The 22,763-nt window shown below is 47.8% G+C and overlaps 1 protein-coding gene across 15 annotated transcripts in view; it reads left to right on the top strand.

Moving 5' to 3' along the window:
- RNF144A (ring finger protein 144A) overlaps positions 1–22,763 on the top strand; it is a 339,972-nt gene that overhangs the window by 154,336 nt on the left and 162,873 nt on the right. For 12 of the 15 annotated variants that reach the window (XM_045055006.1, XR_006596046.1, XR_006596045.1 and 9 more), the window contains one exon: positions 7,515–8,077. The exons of 2 other annotated variants lie outside the window; for them this stretch is intronic. In XM_045055006.1, the coding sequence (XP_044910941.1) occupies positions 7,515–7,568 (54 nt within the window). In that variant the 3' untranslated portion in view covers positions 7,569–8,077. Of the gene's footprint in view, positions 1–5,236; positions 5,329–7,514; positions 8,078–22,763 lie in introns of those variants that run through there. One more of the 15 variants, XR_006596035.1, reaches the window with a different exon arrangement.

Raw genomic sequence — 22,763 nt, 5'->3', positions numbered from 1 at the left:
CATGGGTGCGCGAAGGGGCACGAACCTTGCGTGGAGCTGGCGAAAGTAGTGCCGGGCTGGGAAAGGCGGGGAGGAGGAGAGGGAACCTAGACAGAGGTGGGTGGTTTCACCCAAGGAGCCCGGAGGAGCCAGGCTGGAAGGATCGGGAGGGTCAGGTTTTGATGCCCTCCTGGGGGAAATTGCCTCTGTATGAAATGGGAACCCCTGGGGGGTTTTAGATTGGGAAGTGACAGTTAAGTCCTACGCTTTAGAAAGACTTTGGGCGCCTGGATTGGAGGGGAGGAGCCTGAGATCTGTGGGGTTTGCTGGAAAGTGGAAGGTCCTGGATGGGGAGCCGCCTGCCAGCATGCAGTGCCGAGACGCGGCCAGCAGGTGGCACTCGAGCACTGCGTTTATCGAGTTTCAGGCGGGCCTGTGCTTTGCATTCTTTTGTTACTTTGTTTTTTGATTTGGGTGTTTTTGTTTTGCCTGTTAGTGGTGGATTTCTGTGTTTGCCTCCGGGCCTTTCACCCTGTACCCACCCAGCTTCCTTTCAGCTTCTCTTAGAATACTTTCTACCGCCTCATCCTGCGCGAGATAAACCGAAATAAGAGAGAGCAGCAAAAAAGAGAAAGCAAGTGGTCAGTTTCAGAGGGGACAGGCTAGCATCTGGGGCAGCCGGGCAGGCCCCGCGTTGTCCTCCGAGCTTGAGGCCAGGCCTCTGGGGCCACTGGCCCACCGTGGGCCTGGCGGTCGTCACTGCCAGCAACAGAGACTTCAGGCAGGGGGAGCCCAGGCTCCGGAAACGAGGGGCAGACAGGTACCTCTTCGGGCACCTGCCACACTTCCTCCTGCATCCCAGGTGGCCCCACCCATTTAAAGAGGTCCCCTTTCAAGGTGACACAGAGATCCACCTTCATCCCAGAAGTCCTTCTGTGATGTTCTGGGTTTGTCTTACTCCGTGATTTCCCCCCATAGGCTCCTTTCTTCATCCTACAAAGAGAAGGAGCTCTGGAGGCACATCCCCCTAAGTGGCCCCGGTTCTGCCAGTACCCCCCCCCCCTCCCCCCGTGCAGCTCCCTTATCCTCAGTGTGGCCCCACCTGGGGCACGCCCCAACCCCCAGGGCGTGAGCGGAAAGCAAAAATGAGGCAAGGGTGCCCACCTCCCTTCCAAAGGGTTTTCTGTCACGTTTAACGCTTGGAAGGCCTCTGGGCTACACATCACCTCCCCCCCTCGCCGTCTCTACCCCTCACTGAGACCAGTCACACCTCGGGTGCTTCACGTCCCTCTCTGAGCCGCAGGTCCCTTGTGTGCGCTCCATCCGTAAAGTAGGGACCAGGGGTCGGTTAATGGAAACGAACGTGTGTGACTGCGGAGGTCAGTATCACATCTCGGGATCTAACCTGACACTGGTCTGTGCGTGGATGACAAGGGGACTATCTTTTTCGTTTATCAACCGCCACACTCTACTAAGAATATAGGTCCAAAACCTTTGCTCACCAGTCTTTCTTGCAGTGATGTGTTTGGGCTGCAAAGCCGACTCTTATCCCAAGTAAAGATCCTTCTTGCGTAAGGAGAAGAGTGATCCCAGGAGAGGAGTGATCCCGGCTCTTTCTCGCTCCCAGTGGCTCAGCCCCGGCTCTGGGCGGGGATTCAGGGTGTTGGCCTGTTGCCAGCCAGACGCTAGAAGGGGAAAGTGGAAGACCCGGGGTCCGCTTCTGTTTCTGGCCAGCTGCGTGGTCTCAGACAATTCACATCACGCCTCCGGACTTTTCTTCTCTTTGAAGGTGGGCTTTGCTTTCCTTGACTGTCCCCTAAGGCTGTTGGGAATATCCAGGGGACATGGGGGGCGAGAAAGCCCTCCCTGCATCATGAAGACCTTGAAATTTACCTTGAGAATCTTTTTCTTCCCTGAGTATTGCCGTGAACGTCTTCCTAGCTGCCAAGCCACTGTCTTCTTCCTCACCTTGTGTCTCAGTGTTGTACCGGCTGGCAAGGGTGCTGAGCCCATGAAATGGTCTTTACGCTCTGGAAACATCCGCCGCTTTCTTCTGAGAACACAGGCGGTTAGCACCCACGCGGGGCATCGGTGCTGTTAACTTGTCCACCGAACAGGCATCTCTCACGTGCACATTATCCATTCTTTAAAAAATCATTTTGCGTGTTCTTGCATTTTGCATAAAAAATTTTGCATTGTCTCGCAATTTCATCTAAAGCTACCTTTCTCTTTCAATGCCATCATCATTAGAACTCTCTGTGTTACTTTTGAAACGTCCACTACGCATGCGTTTATGAGATGCAGGGAGGTTTATATATTTGTGAGATGCTTCACATCAAAGCACTGTGACATACTTCCACCTGCATCGCCCAGCAGAGCAGACGGATTTTGTTCTAGAAGATACCGTCCGTCCAGTCTAAGAAGGTCCTAAATGAAAAGTTTGTGAGCAGAAAACAGCTTGCAGTCTTGCCCATTCCTATCACAACAAGAGTTTTAAGCCGAGAATTAAATTTTAATTTTACCAAAAAATTCTAGAAATTGCTTCCTTTCAGCGAATTCAAACGGAGAATTGCATTGGTAGGCCGTCCACCGTTCAGTCACTCTTGCATTTCCAGAATAATCGCTGCTGTTCATGGTGCTCGTCTTTGAATGGCCTCTGCATTGTGCTTGCTCATGTCTATGAAATTAAATATAAATTAAACATAAAGATTTGGAAGGGCTGGCGGGCTACGTTTTTCTTTTTCTTTTTGCCTCTTGGTTGGGTGGGTTGAGGTTTTATATTTTGTGAGCTTGGCAAAAATGATTTGGGGAATTTTCTTCCCCTTCTGTCTCTTCCTCCCTCCTTGTCCTGATCAGAAATACTGTTTTCCTCGAAGATTCATTAGAAATCTCCTGTTAATAAAGAGAGTGGGCTTGGCGCTCTTTTACGGGAATGGGGTTCATCCCCCGACTCCGTCTGTTCTATGAACTTGGGTCTACGTGGAGGGTCGTCTCCTTTCTGTGGGAGGGCACGCGGGTGTGTGTTCTCTTCCAGATGCTGCGTGAACCTCCGCAAAGCACGTTCCTGCCTTTTTTTTTTTTAAACTTCCCGCTAGGCCTGCAGCCATTTCTTCACCATCAGTTCCTACTGTTAACGGTTCATCATTTTTACTGTTACTGTTGGCTCTTTAATGTGTAAAAACCAACTCATGGGTTTATTAATTACTTCTCACACTTACTGTCTCTAAATAAACAATTTCTGCCTTCATCTTTTTAAATTCTTTTGTTCTGCTTGCCTTAGTGTTTTTTTTTTCTTATCGTTTTCTGATTTCTTGAGTTGCGTAATTAAATAACGCATTTCCATTCACGCTTGCTAATTGATATACATATTTCTGGCAGAAAAATCCCTCTGAATGCTTTTAGTCCTATGCTCTGGATTCTGGCATTTCGTGTTTCAATTTTCCTCCTGATGAGATGTTTTGCTTTTCAGTATTGAGGTTTTGGTTTACTCTTTTTTTTTTTTTTTAATGCTTATTTATTTTGAGAGAGAGAGAGACAGAGCGCAATCAGGGAAGGGCAGAGAGAGAGGGGGAGACACAAAATCTGAAGCAGGCTCCAGACTCTGAGCTGTCAGCACAGAGCCTGATGCGGGGCTCGAACTCACGAACCACAAGTTCATGACCTGAGCTGAAGTCGGACACGTAACCTACTGAGCCACCCAGGCACCCCTTGATTTACTCTTTGATCAACGTGTTGTTAAATAGAAATTTCTTAAATTTCCTTCTGGAAGGCTTTTATAACTGGTTTGGCATTCCAATTTCATTTTTGTTTTGTTTTTTTTAATTTCTAAGTTTTTCTCCTATGTAGCATTTCTTTGGGTTTTTAGTGAAGTTTTCTTGTAGCCTAACAAAAGGTCCGTTTTTAAGGGCTGTTCCCTGGACACTTGAAAAAGTTAGCCTATCTTCTGTTTCCACAGCATATGATTAGACATGTGAAAAATATCCATTGATTGATTGATTACGTTGGTTGGGTCTTCTGTATTGTGATGTATTCTGTCTACTTTTATCTCTTATGAAACGAGACTCGTATAAAGGGCCACCACTGGAGTGTCCCCATGTGTCTGTGCCCTCTTTCGTTCTTCATAAATGCTGATTCCAGGGTATTTGGAGCATAAACCTTAGGTTTGTTCTGGCTTAAGTTCAAGTCCTGGCTCTATCACCTATTAAGAGTCTGGCCTTGATTGAGTTCCTTTGTTTGGCTGAGCTGCCTTGTCTGGAAGATGGGCTGATGATTCATGTCCTGCCGAGTCTTAACCCAATTTAGGGGGAGAGCCTGTGATGTGCTTTTAACTGTGGCTGCCTGCTCATAAGCGCACCCGGCTGGCGAGCACAGTGGCTAGAGCTCGTGGTGACCTGTGCTCTCCGGCGCGATTCTAATGGGTTCGCGACTTCCTTGGAAGTTGTTTGTGTTGGTCCTTCCACTGCAGGCACCACTACTGTCACCCGAGCTACTGAAATCGCGTTACCCCTCTCCGGGTGGCTGCTCGGGACCCCCATCGTTCCCGTTACTGCGTCTGCTGTGGTTATTGCTGACGCTGCAGCGACTCTACTGGCTGCTCCTTGTCCCGCGACGGCGTCTCCCAGGGCAGCTGCTTCTCTTGCCGCTGCTACTGCATAATCATTGGCGCGTTGGTACTGTTTTTTAGATTTATTTCGAGAGAGAGAGAGAGAGAACATGCGCAGGGGGAGGGGCAGAGAGAGAGAGAGAGAGGGAGGGAGGGAGAATCCTAGGCAGGCTCTGCACCGCGAGCGCAGAGCCTGACGCAGGACTTGATTTCACAAACCGTGAGCCGGTGGCCCGCGCCAAAATCAAGAGCCGAGCGCTCAACCGACTGAGCCACCCAGGCGCCCTGATGCATTGCAATGACTTATGAGCCTCTTAGTATAAAAGGAGGTGGGACTGGATGCAGAGGGTCAAGGCATCCTTCTGGCTTTTCCACGTACCCGCCTTCCTCACCTCACAGACGTCCTCACAGAGGATGTCACCGCCTGCAAGGCGCCCCCGCAGACGTGCCGCGACAGGTGAATGAGATAGCATCTCTGGAGGGTCTGCGAAGCTCGGGGGTGGTAGAGGTGGCCTCAGAGATTATGAAGCCTCGGCTTCTCCCTTGCTTTGCTTAGAGAGAGACAGGGAACGACAGAGAGACAGAGGGAGAGCGGAGGTTAACATGAGCCGAAGATACAGGACCGAGCGCCTCAATTCCCGTGTCTGGTTGCAGATGAAATACCACTCGTGCAGGGAGAGGATCGTGCGGGGCTGGCAGTTCTGGAGGCCAGTCGGTTCTGCGCCGTTCCTGGAGGAAGAGAGTAGGTAGGTGGAGGCCACAATGTGTCACTCTGTCCTGGGGGTATTCAGTCTCCAGTTTCCAGTATTATGGCCAAGCTAAAGCTATGGACCCGTAGATACAATGATCTACTTTAGGTTTCAAGATTTGTTATCTCCTAAGTGAGACCAAGGAGATGGCTTTTGCAAAGGTTTCCAGGGAGGGGGGGGCGTATACCAGAATGCGATGTCTACAGGAAGGAACCCAGTGTGGTTTTCATTAGGGTTTTAAGGTCTGAAGTCACTGAGGAGCCTGTTGCTTTCCCAAGGAAAGATGCGGTTAGAGTCTCCTTCCCCTTCCAGATTGTAGGACCTCGTGGCCCCGTGTCCGTCCGCCGTAGCTCACTGGGGGCCAGAGGTGACTTCAGAAGGGAGTAGGGCCTCCGATGCTGGCCTCCACTCCTGTTCACAGGGCTGCCTTCTCTGAGTTTCCACGCCTGGCTAAATGCGATCACGCCAAGGTGTATGCAACAGTGAAGGCACGTATTACATGCTCAGTGGATGTTGTTATAACAAAGATCATCATCTCTTCTCTGCAGGGAACATGGCTATAAAAGGGAGTGACCACGTGTCTGCGTGTTTTAGGCGCTTGGGGAACGTTACTCTTTTCTCTTAGATGTTCTGTCGCGACAGACAAGGATTGAGCATGAGAATAGAAGGTGACGTTTGCAGGGCTGACAAGGAGCGACCAGAACCTTAGAATTTTGGAGGAGTAATGAGGAGACAGAGGTGGGCAGCTCTCAGTTAGGTGCCCACACATGTGTGCGCATGCATGAGCCGCTCACGCACAACACGGAGGCTGTGATGTTGAATGTGACGTGATGTTGAATGTGCCAGGAGTTGGCTCAGGTATGAGGCACGCTGGGGAGGCCTTGCCCTCACTCAGATGCAGGGGCTGACCCGGAGGCTGGGCCTGGACAGAGGTGCCTCACCTGAGGGGTCCAGTAGGTGACCCTTCCTCATACATGGAAGTGATGGAAGGCAGTGCATTTCAGAGAAGCCCGATGGGTTTCTCTAGGTTCCCGGCAGTTGGAGGGAGGGTACCCCCACTGGGGTAGGAGACAAGGGGAGCTGAGAGCTGAATGATGAAGCAGCAGGTGGGAGAACCACCCTGAAGAATTTCTCAGCTCAGGCGTGTATTGCCAAAACCAGGTTTTTATCAGAAGCCGGAGCATCTTACGGGGTTGGGGGTCACTACCTTGTGACCGGTGTGGACGGAGCTGGGAGGCCACACACACCTTTGTCGGGGAAGGAGCCTCCCTGCTGCGTGTCTGGGGAGACAGACTGCTGGAAAACCTTGTTGGGTCGGGGCACCCGGGCTGTCCAGTCGCCCCGTGCAGAGGGACAAGTCTCAGCTGTGGTTGGGATGGCGTGGGCACCTTTGTCCCAGCCAGGGACTCTCCAGGTCAGTAAGGGCGTCTCCAGATGACTGGCCAAGAAAGCAAGTGCTAGCAGGTGAGGGGTCCACTGTGAACTGAGACCAAATGCAAAGGGGTCTGATGAGGTGACAGATAAGGGATACTTTACTTGGCTTTTATGATCATTGGTCATTTACAAATCTTCCCCGGGGCTCACCTGCTTTGAAACATAGTATTTCTACAACACAGGCATCTACGAGTTGGTTTTTCAGCTGTCATAATATTTGATCATTAAATTCCACAGATGAGGAACTCGACCTTTGAGATAAGTAATTTGCCCAGGTTTACGCAGCGTGAGAGGTGGAAAACGTGACTGGCCTCAGAGCTGGTGGTTTATCTCTTGGCCTGAGTGTCCTAAACTCATCCGAGTTCTCAGACGTCAGAATGGGTTGGTTGGTTCCCTCCTGAAGGTCATTTATGGCGATGTGTGCATTCATCCGTTGCCCGCGGGCAGCCTCTGGTGCTGTGTGGGTGTGTGCTTGTGAGTATGGGATGTTCACCCGAGCCTGCATCAGATTCCATCCAAGCCAACCAGGGGCCCTTCCCACCGGGTGTCACCAAACACCCAGCAAGGCCATTTGGCTGTTTTATAGCACACGTGAGCGAGGCTGGGCTGGGTTCTGTCGTATGATGAGGCATAATTCCCTCTTGTGAAGCCCCGGAAACGTCTGTTTCTCTTCAGCCTGTTTAAAGGTTTTGCTTTATGAGATATTGGTTAACGATCACAAAGTAATAATCGTTTGCCATTAAAAACAGGTGCTCGTCCCTGCACTTGACGCTGGTGTCTGGGGCCAGTGGGAGAAGAGCTGAGTCCGTACGCGGTGCGTAGGCGTTGACGGAAGAAGGCTGCAAGCCCCAAGTGGGCAGAGCATCCAGCCGAGGCCCCCTGAGCTTGCGCTTGGTGCTATCTTACTACCACCGGTCCCGTTGGCTCAAGACCTTATCATTTCCTTGGGTGGGGGCTCTTCCCAGCCCTGTGGACGCCCTGTCCAAATACAGGAAGGGCCCCGCACGCTGGAGTTAGTCTGGTGGGCCTGCACTGTCGCCCTGAGAATTAAGTCAGAACCCCTGGGGCTGAGACGGAGGCAGCAGTGGTTTCTCTTGGGCTCTTGATCGCGTCGATGTGCAGCCTCTCTTGAGAACCACTAGTGGGCCCGGGCTTAGAGAAGACAACAGGTGTGTTTGTTATATTAGAGAAACCAATCTTACTCCATTCTGAAACAGCCAAGTTATTTATTTTTCAATAGCTCCGTCTGGCTCTAGAGTGTTATTTTTGGATCCTCAACATTCAGCAGTCAATAAAAATGCCTTGAACTTGAGGGCTACAGAGCACTCCGTGATGTTCCATTTCAGATACTCGCTCTCCATTTATTCAATAATGACTGCCCGGGTTTCACTTAGCGCTAGGCGTTGTGCTGGACACAAAGATACAGCCGGCCTCTGCGTGAGAAGTCATAATCCAGTGCGCGAGAGAAACACGTAAGCCAACGACTCCAGTCCGGTGTCAATGAAGGGAAACCCACTTTATAGCAAGGGTCTCAGTGAAGACAGGGTCCATCGCGGCGCTATCAGATGTATGCAGATCCCCAGATTCCAACGATAACAGCTGCTTAGGGCAAGACCACCGGTCTGGACGGCTCTGCTCATTCTCGCCAAACATAAGAGCACCGCCTCTGTACTTGGGCTTTAAGACATGTTTCACAGCACCTTCTGTTGGAAACTTCACGCACGCACCTGGCCCAGGGCCACACTCTGCATTTAAATGAAAGTCCACAGCTCTGGGTGGTAGGTCACTATAAATGTATTTCACTAACCGGAGATGTTGGGTTTTTAGTTATTTTTCCCTTCCTGGCTACCAGCCTCTCTCAGGGGGCTGCTTTAGGTGAAGACACTCGTCTTCCATTGCCCACACTATAGAGCTCCAGACTCAGTCCAGCCTCCTGTTGTTTGAAGGGGCGGGGTTGGTGCAAGGTACTAACTCAAGACCAGGTCCCTGGAAGAACCTTAGCTGAATGAGCTGGGCTGCAGACCCAACCCGCCCCCCACCCCACCCCCCACCCCCCGCCCCCGCAGGTGTGTGGGCGGGTCCTTTCCCACCACCGGGTAGACTCCAGCTCCCACCAGCCGATGCATAGCAACCAGAAAGATTTTCTCCCACCAAAATACACCGCTAATCCTTGCTGCCTCCTCACACTCCATGTCTACTTCCCCAAATCCACATATTTGTGCGACAATTTCCAAGCCTCGGGTTCCGCAAAACTCCTTTGCACATCAGACGTTTAAGTGTGTTCATTTATCCCAATGAGTTCGTCTCTTCCTTTGACATTCTCTTGGTGAACAGGGGACTCGGGGGAGCCTTTAGTCATGACTCCTGCCCACAGGTCCATATCAGGGACTGTATCACTTATGCTGTATGTTGGGCACATCATTGTTTTATGTAAATTAAGAGGTTACGTAAAGAGTAAGGGTACTTATTGGGAGACTGAGTTCTACTTCCTGCTCTCCCTCAAAGGTATTTCCTGAGCTGGGGTGGGCTGTTTGGAATCCCAAGGCCTTGATTTGCTCCCGTGTAAGATGAGAGGCTGGGGTTCTGTCCCAGTCCTAATTTGAGCTTTTGGTGTGAGACCATAAAAAAAAAGGAAAAAAAAAATCTAAGTCTCAGTTAAAGACAACTGAAACACCAGCAATTCAATGGCTTATCCAGAAAGCTTGTAAGGGAGTTTTGGATCACTCTAGATCTTTTTTTTTAAAAACAGCCCTCTGCCCCAAGTGATAAGCATCTCTTGACCAGTCAGTCCATCTGGGCATGACACTCAAAGCTTCTTCCCCTTTTATCTCCCAAATATCCCGTGGCGAGTCAGTGTAGAAGTCTGTGTCACAAGTGCAGTTCCCAGTGGGTGCACACTCTGTGTGACGGCTGTCTTCCTGCCTTTCGCAGACCCGATGGTGGGAAACTCCAAGGCCGGACATTCCTAACGGCCTCTGCACACAGCGCTGCCTTCTGTGCCCAGCATGTCCGCTTCCCGACAGTTGTAGGTGACAGACACCTGCACCAGTGGAGTGGCTAGGGAACGTCGCTAGGTGTGTGTGTGCTTTAAGGAAGAAAAAAAAAAAGGGAAGCAGAGGAGTTGGGCTTATTTCTCTTTAGCTTTTGTGGCTGGCTGCTTCCTGCTTCATAAATCTGGGGTGGGAGGCGGGGGAGTTGGCGAGCTGCGCCCCGCGTCCCCAGCCTGTGGGAGGGGCGTCAGGGCGGCACCTCTCTGACCAGCTGCCCGGCCCATCTGCAGCTGGGATCCGCTCCGTGATCTACGGCCACAGCGCTGCGCAGGGGGCCTTTAGTGCTGCTTCATGGCAGCTGGTGTGAATGCGAGTGGAAAAATAAACCCTTTTCTTCCCCAACATCAGGAAAAAATGCTCCCAAAGACAGACACACACACACACACACACACACACACACACACACACACACACACCTCAACCCTTCCTGGTTGCAGTTCTCAGCCTATGATCTGAGCCCCTGGGTTGGGGTTTTTACTTTTGAAGGTCTGTTTTTGCTTGGAAGCAGATTGAACCCCCAGTGATGTATCAAGGTCATTGGCATCCAAGTTTCCAGCCTCCAAGGGAGCTAGGAGGAAAAACCCAGGAAAAAGGACTGGTCTTGAATTAAGAGGAAAAACATGTCCATTTCCATTCCCGTTGGATTTTAATTTCAAAACACATACCATAAAATGACAGATTGCAAGCAGCTATTTTCCAAGCCAGTGGAAACTCTGTGTTTTACTGGACTAGCTTGGTAATGCAGGGGGCTGAATATGGACCGTGGGTCTGTGTGCTTTTAACTCCGTGCCCGTGCCCACACCCAGTACCCAGCAGTCCCCGGAATCTTGTGCAAATGCCCCTTCGTTCAAACGGGCTCTACTCCTCTCTGAAAGTACCCTGCCTCAGTTAGCACAGGATCGTGATAGGAACTGAGTGAAAGAACACGCATGCGTTTTTTTTTCTTCCACTTGGCAAGTATTTTTAATAGTTACTAATAAATCCAAGCCCTCTTTAGTCTTTGGTTAAGAAAAACCCAAAGCCCTGGGGCACCTGGGTAGCTCAGTCGGTTAAGCGTCTGACTTTGGCTTAGGTCATGATCTCTCGATTCCTGAGTTCGAGCCCCATATCGGGTTCTCTGCTGTCAGTGCAGAGTCTGGAGCCTGTTTCCCATTCCGTGTCTCCCTCTCTCTCTGCCCCTTGCCCACTTCTGCTTTGTCTCTCTTCCTCTCTCAAAACTTAATAAACATTAAACATGAAAAAAAAAAAGAAAAAAAGAAAAACCCGAAGCCCTGAAAGGGCTCAGAGCCCACAGAGGGAAATGGAAGTAAGTGCATTAGAGTAGTAGGTGTTAGGGCAAGTATTTTCAGAGGACCCTGTGGGGTGCAAAGGAGGAAGTTACCAAGCCTGCCACTGGGGAGAGGCGTCAGCAAAGGAGTGGGGCATTATGGTTAGAATTGCCAATTCACACGGCCCAGAGTACAAGCCACCATCTTCAGGAAGCCCCTTCTGCCATTTCAGCCTAAAGTGATTTTTGCTTCTTCTGGGCTCCAATAGTTTAGTTTCTAAAACTTGTTTTTACTAGTTCCGAATGGATATCTAATTTCTAGCCCTAGACATCACGGGGGCAAGGACGGTGATGATACACCTTGTATTCCTACTCACACCTGGCAGGATAGATAGATAGCACATGTTTCTTCTTTGCCTTGAATAGAGAGCTGGGCAGGAGTCAGCCTCGCTCAAGTTCATGCTAAGATCTGTGCGCCTTTGGCCTTCATTCCGTGCCAGGCCCTGGCCGGCTCAGGTCCAGTGTGGACAGATCGGAGGTGGGGGGTGAGTTCGTTGCCTGCAAAGCATCCTCAGGAAAGCTGGCCTCCTGATGAAGTTAGTATCTGTAAAGGTCCTTTATCCTACTGCTGTGATGTGGGGGAAGGTTAGCACTAGTTGAAAGAGAGCGTGCTAACAGGAATCAAGAGAACAAGGTCTAAAGAGAGCTACAGTTGAGGAAACCTGGATTGGCGTGATAAAATATACTGTATTAGAAAGGTCACGGTCCATGGGCTTCCTTATTCTGCCACTGTGGATATGTGACCTGGTGTCTCTAAGCTTTGCTTTCTTCATCTTTAATTGGCACTTGTGAACTACATTTTAATAGTGAGGAATTAATGATATATATACACACACACACACACACACACACACACACACACACATGCATATATATATACACATGAGAATGCTTCACAAATTACTGTCATGTAGAAAAAAAAAACTGGATTAGGACTCACATAAAGACAATTATGGAAAGGGAGCCCATGCATTTCTCTTTAAAATCACAGTAACAAATGTGTATGGTTTAGAAAATTCAGAGTAATAAAAGCTTAAGGAAAACCTGTAGACTCTATGACACTCTTCCTTAGGCCCCAGTCTGCTGCTTCAAACCCCTTGCTGTTTCTTCTGGTGTAGAACTTCAGATTTCTAATAATACATTCTTACTCTATTTTTAAAAAAAAAATTAAGCACATCCTCTGTTGACTTACACTGTGAAAGGTGAGGGTCCGTACAGCACACCACATGTTCACTGCACCTATATTTTATTAAAAATTGATTTTTTTCTATCCACCTGCTATTAATTCTTTCTGAAAAGGTATTTAAAGTGCCACTAAATACCATCCAATACTTAGGATATATATTGGCCCCGTTGCGTTATTGCTGTTAAGACATCCTGAGACCTCCCATCCTCAGGCTCCAACACGGACTGTTCCATGGTGAGCCTGTGGTTCAGCTGTCACCCTGAGACCTCCCATCCTCAGGCTCCAACACGGACTGTTCCATGGTGAGCCTGTGGTTCAGCTGCCACCCTGGCACTTGCCTTCACAAGTTTCTGGGAAACCCACTTTTTGCCACACCTCATTTGGTTTGCCTTCTTTCTAAACTTCATGACTTTCTCTTTTCTTGGACATTTCCTTTTTCACTTGTTGGAGCACATTCTCCAGTAGCTTTCTGAGAAAAAAAATGTGCATAAGATGTTAATCTGGTGGGAGACTGCCTGTAAAAATACAGTTATTTGGAGCGAAGATTTTTGTTTTGGTTAGATAAACAGTACTAGATCAGAAATTATGTTAATCTCTGAACATTGGATTCTGCAGGTAATTATTTCATTGAGTTGTAGCAATTGTTGTTATGAATCCCATCTGAGTCCTTATCTTTAAAGATGTGTTTCTTAGCCCTGAAGCTTTAACTCTCTTTTCCTTATGCTTGGTATTCTGAAAGTTTGCCATGATGTTTCTTGCTACAGGTATTTTATTCATTTATTTATTTAGTGGGTCACTTTATTAGTTTCTTGTGGCCACAACAATCACCACTAACTGGGTGGCTGGAAACAAAACAAATGTACCCTCTCAAGTTCCAGGAGCGGATAGTTTGAAATCGGTTTCCCTGGGCTGGGATCGAGATGTTGGCAGGGCCAACATCCTGCCTGCAGAGGGTCTAGGAGAGAACTTTCTCCCTGCCTCTTCCAGTTTCTGGTGGCTGCTAGTGCTTCTTGGTTTGAGGCTGCACTACTCCCTCTCTGCCTCTGTGGCCGCAGTGCCTTCTCTCCTGCATGTGTCAAATCTCCTCTGCCTCTCTCTTACAGATATACAAATGGTTGCATTTAGAGCCCACTTGGATAATCCAGGATACTCCCCCCCAGGTCAAGACCCTTAACTTAATAACATTTTCAAAGACATTCACAGGATTTAGGGGTTAGGGCATACACATTGTCTTGGGGCTGTTATCCAGCTGGCCATGGTCACTCAATAGGAACTAAAGTCCTTTGGTCCTTCCTTCCTTCCTTCCTTCCTTCCTTCCTTCCTTCCTTCCTTCCTTCCTTCCCTCCTCTCTTTCTTAATTAAAGTATATTTGACACATTACATTGGTTTTAGGTGTACAACATAGTGATTTAACAGGTCTACATTTATGCTGTGCTCACCACAATGCATCTGTCACCATACAATTCTATTATAGTACCATTGACCATATTCTCTATGCTGTGCCTTTCATCTCCGTGACTTATTCCTTCCATAACTGGAAGCCTGTACCTCCCACTCACCTTCAGCCATTTTGTCCATCCCCCAACCCCCTCCCCTCTGGCAACCACCAGTTCGTCCTCTGTATTTTTCAGTCTGTTTCTGCTTTGTTAGTTTACCTGTTTTCTTTTTTTAGATTTCACATACAAGTGAAACCATATGCTGCTTGTCTTTCTCTGTCTGGCTTATTTCACTTAGGATAGTACCCTCTGGGTCCTTCCATGTTGTCACAGATGGTTAGATCTCATTCTTTTTTATGGTTGAGTAATATTCCATTGTCTGTATAAACCACATCTTCTTTATCCATTCATCTGTTGATGGACACTTAGGTTGCTTCCACATTTTGCTATTGTGGATAATACTGCAATGAACATAGGGGTGCATATTGCCTTTGGAGTTAGCGCTTTCATTTTCTTTGGGTAAATACCCAGTAGAGGAATTACTGGATTGTATAGTTTTCCTATTTTTAATATTTTGAGCAAACTCCATACTGTTTTCCACCATGGCTGTGCCAGTATTCATTCCCACCAACAGTGCACGAGGATTCTTTTTTTTCCACATGCTCATCAACATATGTTATTTCTTGGCTTTTTTTTTTTTTAAACATTTATTTATTTTTGGGACAGAGAGAGACAGAGCGTGAACGGGGGAGGGGCAGAGAGAGAAGGAGACACAGAATCAGAAGCAGGCTCCAGGCTCTGAGCCATCAGCCCAGAGCCCAACGCGGGGCTTGAACTCACAAACCGCGAGATCGTGACCTGAGCTGAAGTCAGACTCTTAACCGACCGAGCCACCCAGGCGCCCCTCTTGGCTTTTTAATACTAGCCATTCTAACAGGCATAAGTGATATCTCATGGTCATTTTGATTTGCATCTCCCTGATGATGAGTGATATTGAGCATATTTTTGTTTGTCTGTTGGCCATTGAAGTCCTTTCACTCCAAGACATTTTCCTTCATTATTTATTTAACTATTCTTCCCTTCCATTTATTCCATGCTTTCTGGGACTCCTGTGATTGAGACCTTTGATTTCCCTGATGAACCCTCTTAATGTCTTACATCCTATTTTCCATTTCCTATCATTTTTATTCCAGTTTCCAAGAGATTTTCTAAAATGTAGCTTCTGGCCCTTTAGCGTGTTTTTAATTTTACAGATTTTAGTTTTAATATCTAAGAATTCTATTGTTCTCTGATTGTTCATACTTAACAGCATTCTGCCCATGGTTTGTTGATGTAATGTGTTATCTCTCTGAAGACTTTAATTAAATATATTTTTAAAGTTTCCTTTTCAATGCAGTGCCTCAGTTTCCCTCCTTTTTCTTGTTCTTCAGCTTTGATTTGTCTTTCCTGCTAGAGGCTTTCCTTGGATCTCTACTGTTCTTGGTTTTTAGCTTGGATGCAAGAGTCACGTACATAAAAGGTGATGGGAAGGTGTGTGTGTGTGTGTGTGTGTGTGTGTGGCTTAGGGATTGGTAAGCTTCACTTAGGGTGATTGGTGTTTGGGATGGATGTGGCTGTGTACCTGTCTGTTCTCTCAGGGTCCCCCATTCTCCACAGATCTATTCTCTATCTCTTGCTCAGGGTGTGCTGGGAGCCAAGGAGAGGAAGTTCGGAGGACATCCCCTTCATTATGGTGGCTTCGTTCCCTCTGTCTTCAGCCTCATACTTTACCTTCTGTCCCTTTTTCACTCCTGTCTGGAGACTCCGGTTGGGTTTCTCCCTGAAACACACACCCAGTGTCCCACCCAGATGGTGGGTGTTGCTGCCTCACTGCCCCGGGGTGGGGAGGCATCTGGTCTAGCTCTTTGTATGGGCATCTAACCGATTCTACTGTTTTAGCCTCTCTTCTTACTCCTGCTTCTAGAAGTAAGTGGAACCTTCATTTCCTGAGATTTCCTGTGGCCTGTGTATTAATAAGCAATTGACTTTTAAATACAATGATTTAATTTTTTTGTTTGGATAAACAACAGACATTGAGCACATACATTGTCCCAGTTAGCATGTGAAGCATGATCTGGGAAATGTGAATGCTTTGATGTGGTAAATTACCCATGGAGGAGACATGTAGGGGATTATTAAAAACTGAGTTGAGAAAGGTCAGGAAAAGCTGTTCAAAAAATCCCTGTATGCTGGACCTTTGAGGTTGAATTCATTTTGTGGGCTGTGAGGCACCTACGAAGGGTTTGAAACACAGAAGCAATATGTCTAGCAGCGAGTTCAAAAAGGCACGCTCACCAAATCCTTGTCTCTCTTCAATGATTTCTGTGGCTTTTTTCTCTTGTATTCTCCTTTTCTTCCTTCATGGTCTTTCTGATAATAAACACTTTCATTATAAATATCCCAAGTGGATTTCCTTTCTTTGGGTTTGACATATCTAAGTATCAAGTCATCCTATACCTAATCTACTATTCTTGCCTTTTCTTTTTCTTTCTTCCTTTCTTTTCCTTCCTTCCTTCCTTCCTTCCTTCCTTCCTTCCTTCCTTCCTTCCTTCCTTCTCTTTTCTTTCTCTCCTTCCTTCCTTCCTTCCTTCCTTCCTTCCTTTTCCTTTCTTTCTTTCCTTCCTTCTTTCTCTTTTCTCTCTTTCTTTCTTTCTTTCTTTCTTTCTTTCTTTCTTTCTTTCTTTCTTGTTTTTATTGTTGTTGTTACAAGCACAAATAGTTTGATTTGTTCGAGGAAGATTTTTTTAATTATTATTAAAATAAACAGTTCACACCAGTAAAAAGAAATCAGTGCTTACAATAGCTGAAAATGGATAGACATAGAGATTTGGAACATCTTTGATAACTGAACAGGAGGGCAGCTTCAAGACTTGTGACTAAAGGTTGTCCAAGATTCCCATATTTTAAAGATTTGCAGGCAAGCTCAAAACCTGCTTAAAATAAGGAACTCGGGTCTCAAATGCCGCCTTGCACTTGTCCTGCATATGGATAGTGCTTATTTTGTAAATGTCATCCCAGGGAAGGTCAGAGCCACCCACCTGGTCCTCATCTTTACCAGCTGTAAAAAGAGAAAGCTGTAGAGAGGGAGCTTCCAAAAAACTTACATCTCTGGCCATGTACAAAAAACTAGGAAAGAAGCCAAATGTGCTGAATACCTACTATGTGCAGGTCACTGTGCTGGGCACGTCCTCCCCCATTTATCGTACTTCCTGGAGCTGTAACAAGACACAGGTGGTTTTATGACCGTCTTCAGATGGCAAAACGGGCTTTGAGGTCAACAGGTCCAGGTCACAACGGTGGCTCGGGGGAGAGAGCAGTCTGCGCCCAGGGATGTCTGGGGTCTCACAGCTGCCTTTTCAGGTTTCAAGAGAGTCAGACTGAATCATATGGTTTCTTCTCGTCACACACTGCCGAGACAACGAACTCCAAATGCTACTGTGTGTCTGAAGGGGAAGCAGGGCTCTTTCGCGCCTCCTTGTCAGCGGTGACAGTCCGCCTTCCTCCAGTGTGGTGCAGAGGGTCAATTTAAATCCTCCGAAGTGCCAAGCGCCCCATCTGCTTCTCCATCTGAAATGGGAATATTTTGCTCTTTTTTTTTTTTTTTTTTTAAATCGCGATTTGGTCTTTCAGTGTTTTGTGCTGCAGCCTTCAGCCCAGATGCCAATAATGAGGAACCTGTATTAAGTGATAAGGGGGAAATCAGTGAAATTAAAATGAGCGAGAGAGGAAGACTGGCAATGGGAACTACAAAAAATGAAGTCTTGCTGTGATATCCCATCCAGGTGTGATGGGGAAGGACAGTGTGTCCCTAAGAGATTCCAGCAGTGCTGACAAAGCCCCCATGGCTGGAGTAGGGGGGTCAAGACAGCCCCAGAAGGTGTGCCAGAAACACCTTGAAGAGCCTGCCCACCGATGCAGCCGCGCTATGGTCCAGCTGCTGTGTATTAAGGATACTCATATTTCACGTGTGCTCGCCTGAGAGGGGAGCGTGGCAGTCACACACCGTACGTTGGGACCTGCAGATTGTTAGTTTCACATCCCCGTGCAAAGCTTCAACTCTTCCGTTACAAGCAGTGTTTTGGAGAATCATAGAATTACGGAGTTTGAAGCCACCAATCGTTGAGGTCACAGGGGGTAGGGGTGGGGATCAGGGATACTGGGATGAGCACTGGTTCGGGAGTCACAGGACCCGTGTGTGCGGCTGGGCGACCTCCAGAATCTCCCGATCCCCAGCTGGAAAATGAAGCTGGGGCTGGCGCCATGGAGTTCACTAGAGTGCGGGTGAGATGGCCGTGTATAGCACAGCATGCCAAGGTAACAAGGTGTCGGTAACGCTCACCGCATCTGAATCTCTCATTTCATAGTTGGGGAAAGAGAAACCAAAGAAGTAAAATTATTATTTTCCTTTTTACTTTATAATCGCCATCATTTAGCTCTTTGCACTAATTAAAGCTTCTTCGTCTTTGTTGCCCCCCTTGATTCTCACAGTAAACCCACGAAGCAGGCTGAATGGTCCTCATCGTGCAGATGGGGATACAGACACAGGAGACCTGGGGCTGGTGGTCCCTGTGGGGTATGGTGGGGACTGGAGATGAGGGCAAGGCGGCTTGCCCTGTGCTTGGCAAACTGGCCCATGGGGGAGTCTCTGGGCTGCCAAGGAGCCTTTTCAAGGCCGCTTTGGGGAAAAATGAGGACCCCTACCTTTTCCAATTTTCAAATTAGGCTTCCGTGAAGATTTTCTTTTGTATATGCAAAAGGGATTAAACTAATTTCTTCAAAACTTTGGAAACTCTTGAGTCATGCTCGGATTCCCTCATTTGATACATAGAGAACTATGACTCAGAGAGGTGAAGACACCCTGTTGAGGACAGACAGCCTCATCTGAGACTGCCCACTTCTACAAACCCGGAGATCAACACTCTTGCTATCAAACCGAAACTCTTCCGTTTAGGTATTAGGCACATTGATTTGATGGATCCCGTATGGAGGTCAAAATAAAAGCTGAGCTTTATATCCATGATGAGAAAATATTTTTGGAATACAAAAACAGTCATTTCTAAAGTATTTATATAACTACGTAAGGAGCAGGTCGCTTTAAAATGTGCCTTGGGGCGCCTGGGTGGCTCAGTCAGTTGAGTGTTCAACTCGACTTGGGCTCAGGTCGTGATCTCACGTGTTCATGGGCTCAGGCCCCATGTTGGGCTCTGTGCTGACAGTGTGGAGCCTGATTTGGATTCCTTCCTTCTCTCTCTCTCTCTCTCTCTCTGCTCCTCCCCCACTCATGTGCGCACGCACGCGCGTGCCCTCTCCCTCTTTTTGTTGAGTATACGGTAAGAATTTGATAGACACTTCAAATGTTGCCTCACTTAAGAGTGAAGTCAGGCACCTGGCTGGCTCAGTAGGTCATGCCTGTGACTCTTGACCTCAAGGTTGTGAGTTCAAGTTCCATGTTGAGCATGGAGCCTACTTGAAAACAAAGTTAAGGCAAATTAAAATCACTAATAATAGAATTATTCCCTAACATGAAAGGCAAGTGGAAAATGGACATGGATAATAAATGTCTCTTGTTCTAATTTCTGGGGTTTTAAAAACTGGAGACTTGTAGGTCCTGTAAAGTGAAGGCAGGTGAGACTACGACAGTGTGCATTAGCTCAGGGCAGGGAAGACCAAACAAGGAGAACATCCCTCATCACCTGCTGTGCCCTGGAGTGTGGGAAATGGACCTTGGCCGTCCTTTCCTGGAGGGAAGTCTGTCAGCAGAAGCCGAAGGTAGGTCAGGGTCTTCCTGAAGGGAGGCTGGCTTGGCCTCCAGTGACAGAGACAGAGCACCCTGTCTCCTGGAGGAGGGCCCACCAATGGTGAAAATGGCTCTGAATCACAGGGTCCAAGGGCCATATCAGAGCAGATCCCTGGCTGGCCGCTCTGTGTCAGGCCAGAGAGCTCTTTGATTTCTTTGTTTTCCATCTCAGGAGACATTTTCTGTCCTTGTTTCTTGTCTTCCTGTCCCTGGCCACTCCTTCAATGTGGCTTGTTAAGCGCGGCAGTGCCTACTGCCTGCAAAATGAACCCACTTATGCATCCAGATGTTGGAAATCTGAAAGCGGTCTTGGCCCCACGGAGAAATTTCCTCTGAGAAATCACCAACTCTGTCCTCAACAGCAGGTGTCACTCTTGCAGCGGAAAACGAGCCAGGGCCCTGGCCAGCCCAACAGATATTTTTACCCAAAGGAGAAAAGACCCAACGTGAGACACAAACTTGGCAAAGGAAACTCCGAAATGAATGTGGAGCCTCATAAAAGGCTATAAATTATCAGCATGTCTTTAAAGGCTGAGCTGTTGGCTTTGAGCTGATGAGCTCCCCAAGATCACCTCCTCAAGGCCCAGGAAGGAGGCAGAAGGAAACAGGCACCGAACCCCTCCTCTCCTGACCACAGACCTCGGGAGCACCCCGCGCCCGAGTCCTAGATTCCTAACGACAACGTCAGCAAGAACTTGTGCAGTGGGACGTGCAGAATGTACTTGATTTGCCCAAGGACAGGCAGAGAGAAGGAAAGCAGCGCAGGCCCCACTCGCTGCTCCTTCCCCCACTCCTTCCGGTAGAGGCCGCTAGGACAGCAGTGCGCATGCCCGGACTTCTCCCAGCTGTTCGCCCACGCACGGAAATCCGTCAATGCTTCCGGCTGGGGGACTGCTTCCCAAGGGCGCTGGTGGTTGCCCCTCTCCGCACGATCCCTTTGCGCTGAAATGTGCTTTGCTGTTTGCAGACGTACTTGTTCATTTACATCCAGGCATCGTGACATATAAATAAGAAGAATTTACCGACCTTACGCATACATGAGAAAGGCCTATTTCAGCACGGAGAACTTGGAGACACAGCTTAGCCCTTCGCCATGGATTTAGGTAGACTGTGTGCAGACCTCACAGACAGAGAGAACCAAAGAAATGAAGAAAAACTGGGAGAGATTGGGCTGGGACTGGATGGGTCCAGAGTGAGATCCATCGTCTTCCCCAGCAGGATCTCTGATCCCCAGGAGGCGGTGCTGGGGGCGGGCTGGGAGCTGCAGCCACCAGTTAGTTGAGTGGCTTATTCTTCCCAACGAGTCAAACTCAGGGCTCCAGGCCCTGAGCTGTCAGCACAGAGCCTGATGTGGGGCTCAAACCCACAAACCGTGAGATCATGACCTGGCCAAAGTCAAATGCTTAACCAACTGAGCCACCCAGGTGCCCCGCCCCTATTTTATTTTATTTAAAATTTCTATTTAAGTATGGTTAGCATATAGTATTATATTAGTTTCAGGTGTACTACGCAGTGATTCAACAGTTCTCAGTGCTCATCACAACAGGTGCAGTCTTGACCCCTTTCACCTATGTCACTAGTTCATGTTGTAATTAAGAAATCATCCTTGCCATACCTCTGTTGGATTCTTCTGTTTACCTCTGTTTCTCTCTTTTTAAAAGAAGTAACAGTTTCTATTTCAGAGAAGTTTTATTTCTGTAGAAAATTGGGCAAGTAGTCACAGGGTTCAGGTAGACCATCTATGCTCTGCCAGTTTCCCATTATTTTCAGTGGTCATTAGTGCTGTTTGCTACAACTGAGCCAATAGGCAACAGTATTTACTAAAGCCCACTGTTGACATTAGAGTTCATTCTTTGTGTTGTACATTCCATGGGTTTTGACAAATGCAGAATGTCATGTATATACCTGTACTTTGTCATAGAGAATAGTCTCACTGCTCTTAAAATTATCTGCCCCCCCCCCATTCATCCATAACCTGAGACTGGTTTTAATTCTTGACCTGTAACTAGCTAATTGTGTGACTAAGTTGGTCATCTGATCTTCCCAAGCCCCGACTTTCAAATCTGTGAAATAAGATTTATAGTGTCATATACTTTATGGGGTTGCTGTGAGGAATAAGGGAGAAGAGGAATATAAACGTACTGAGGATAGGGGCGCCTGGGTGGCTCAGTCGGTCAAGCATTCAATTCTTGGTTTCAGCTCAGGTCATGACCTCATGGTTCATGAGATCGAACCCCTCATTGGGCTCTGAGCTGACATCGCGGTGCATGCCTGGGATTCTTACTCTCTCCCTCTCTCTTTCTGCCACTCCCCGGCTTGCCTCTCTCTCTCTCTCTCTCTCTCTCAAAATAAATAAACATTAAAAAAGTACTGAGCGTAAATCTTTATGTATTGCAACCTTGCATTAGTATTTGTTAATAATAGATAAGTAGAGTAATACTTGGCTTTCCTTACATAAGTACTGACCTTTCTGGCGAGAAGCACCCTCAGACATGAGAGGAAAGAAGGGTGTTTGTCTCTTGCTGCACCGTGAGCGGTACATAGGGTTGACAGAGGGCTTCATGCACTATCCTGAAGCTAGGTCCCACCTAAGTAGGAGAGAGTCTTGATCTTAATCCTCAGTGCCCATCAAGGGCACAGGAAGGAGAAGTGATGTCATAGGGGCTACATGTTTGCCTCAGTTCAGATAAGTCCCGAGTGGCCAGGGAAGCCTCCCCGGGTGATGTAGTTCATTTTGTAGGCCCTTAGCTCCAGACCCCAGTCTCACAGACCCCTGAGTCCACATCCCATTAATCTAAGCTGCTACTGCTGCTTAAATCCTGAATCAATTTACCTAGTCCTTTGGTTGAGATCAGGGATTTAATTCCTGAACTCCAGAGTGGAATTTCTGTAATCACTCTGCATCATCTCTAGTTCCAGGATAGAGCAAGACATGAATTTTTCAACCTGCCCCATCAGAAAGATTCAAGAGAATCCATGCAGACTCTGCCCTCCCCTGGTGAGGTCACCAGTGGGGCTGACTGTCCTCCAGCCACTTCCCTGCAGTACTGTTGGGGCCAGTGCACAAAGGGCCATAATTTGAAGTAAACATCATAGGTGGTAGATATGAAAACCAGTATAGAAAGAGCTGGAGATGCCCCTTATATCTGGGGGCAGGACTCAT

This window comes from Felis catus, chromosome A3 (assembly GCF_018350175.1).
Source record: "Felis catus isolate Fca126 chromosome A3, F.catus_Fca126_mat1.0, whole genome shotgun sequence".
Taxonomy (NCBI): Eukaryota; Metazoa; Chordata; class Mammalia; order Carnivora; family Felidae; genus Felis; species Felis catus.
The sequence above is the reverse complement of the archived record's forward strand: the minus strand, read 5'-3'. Positions and strand labels throughout refer to the sequence as shown.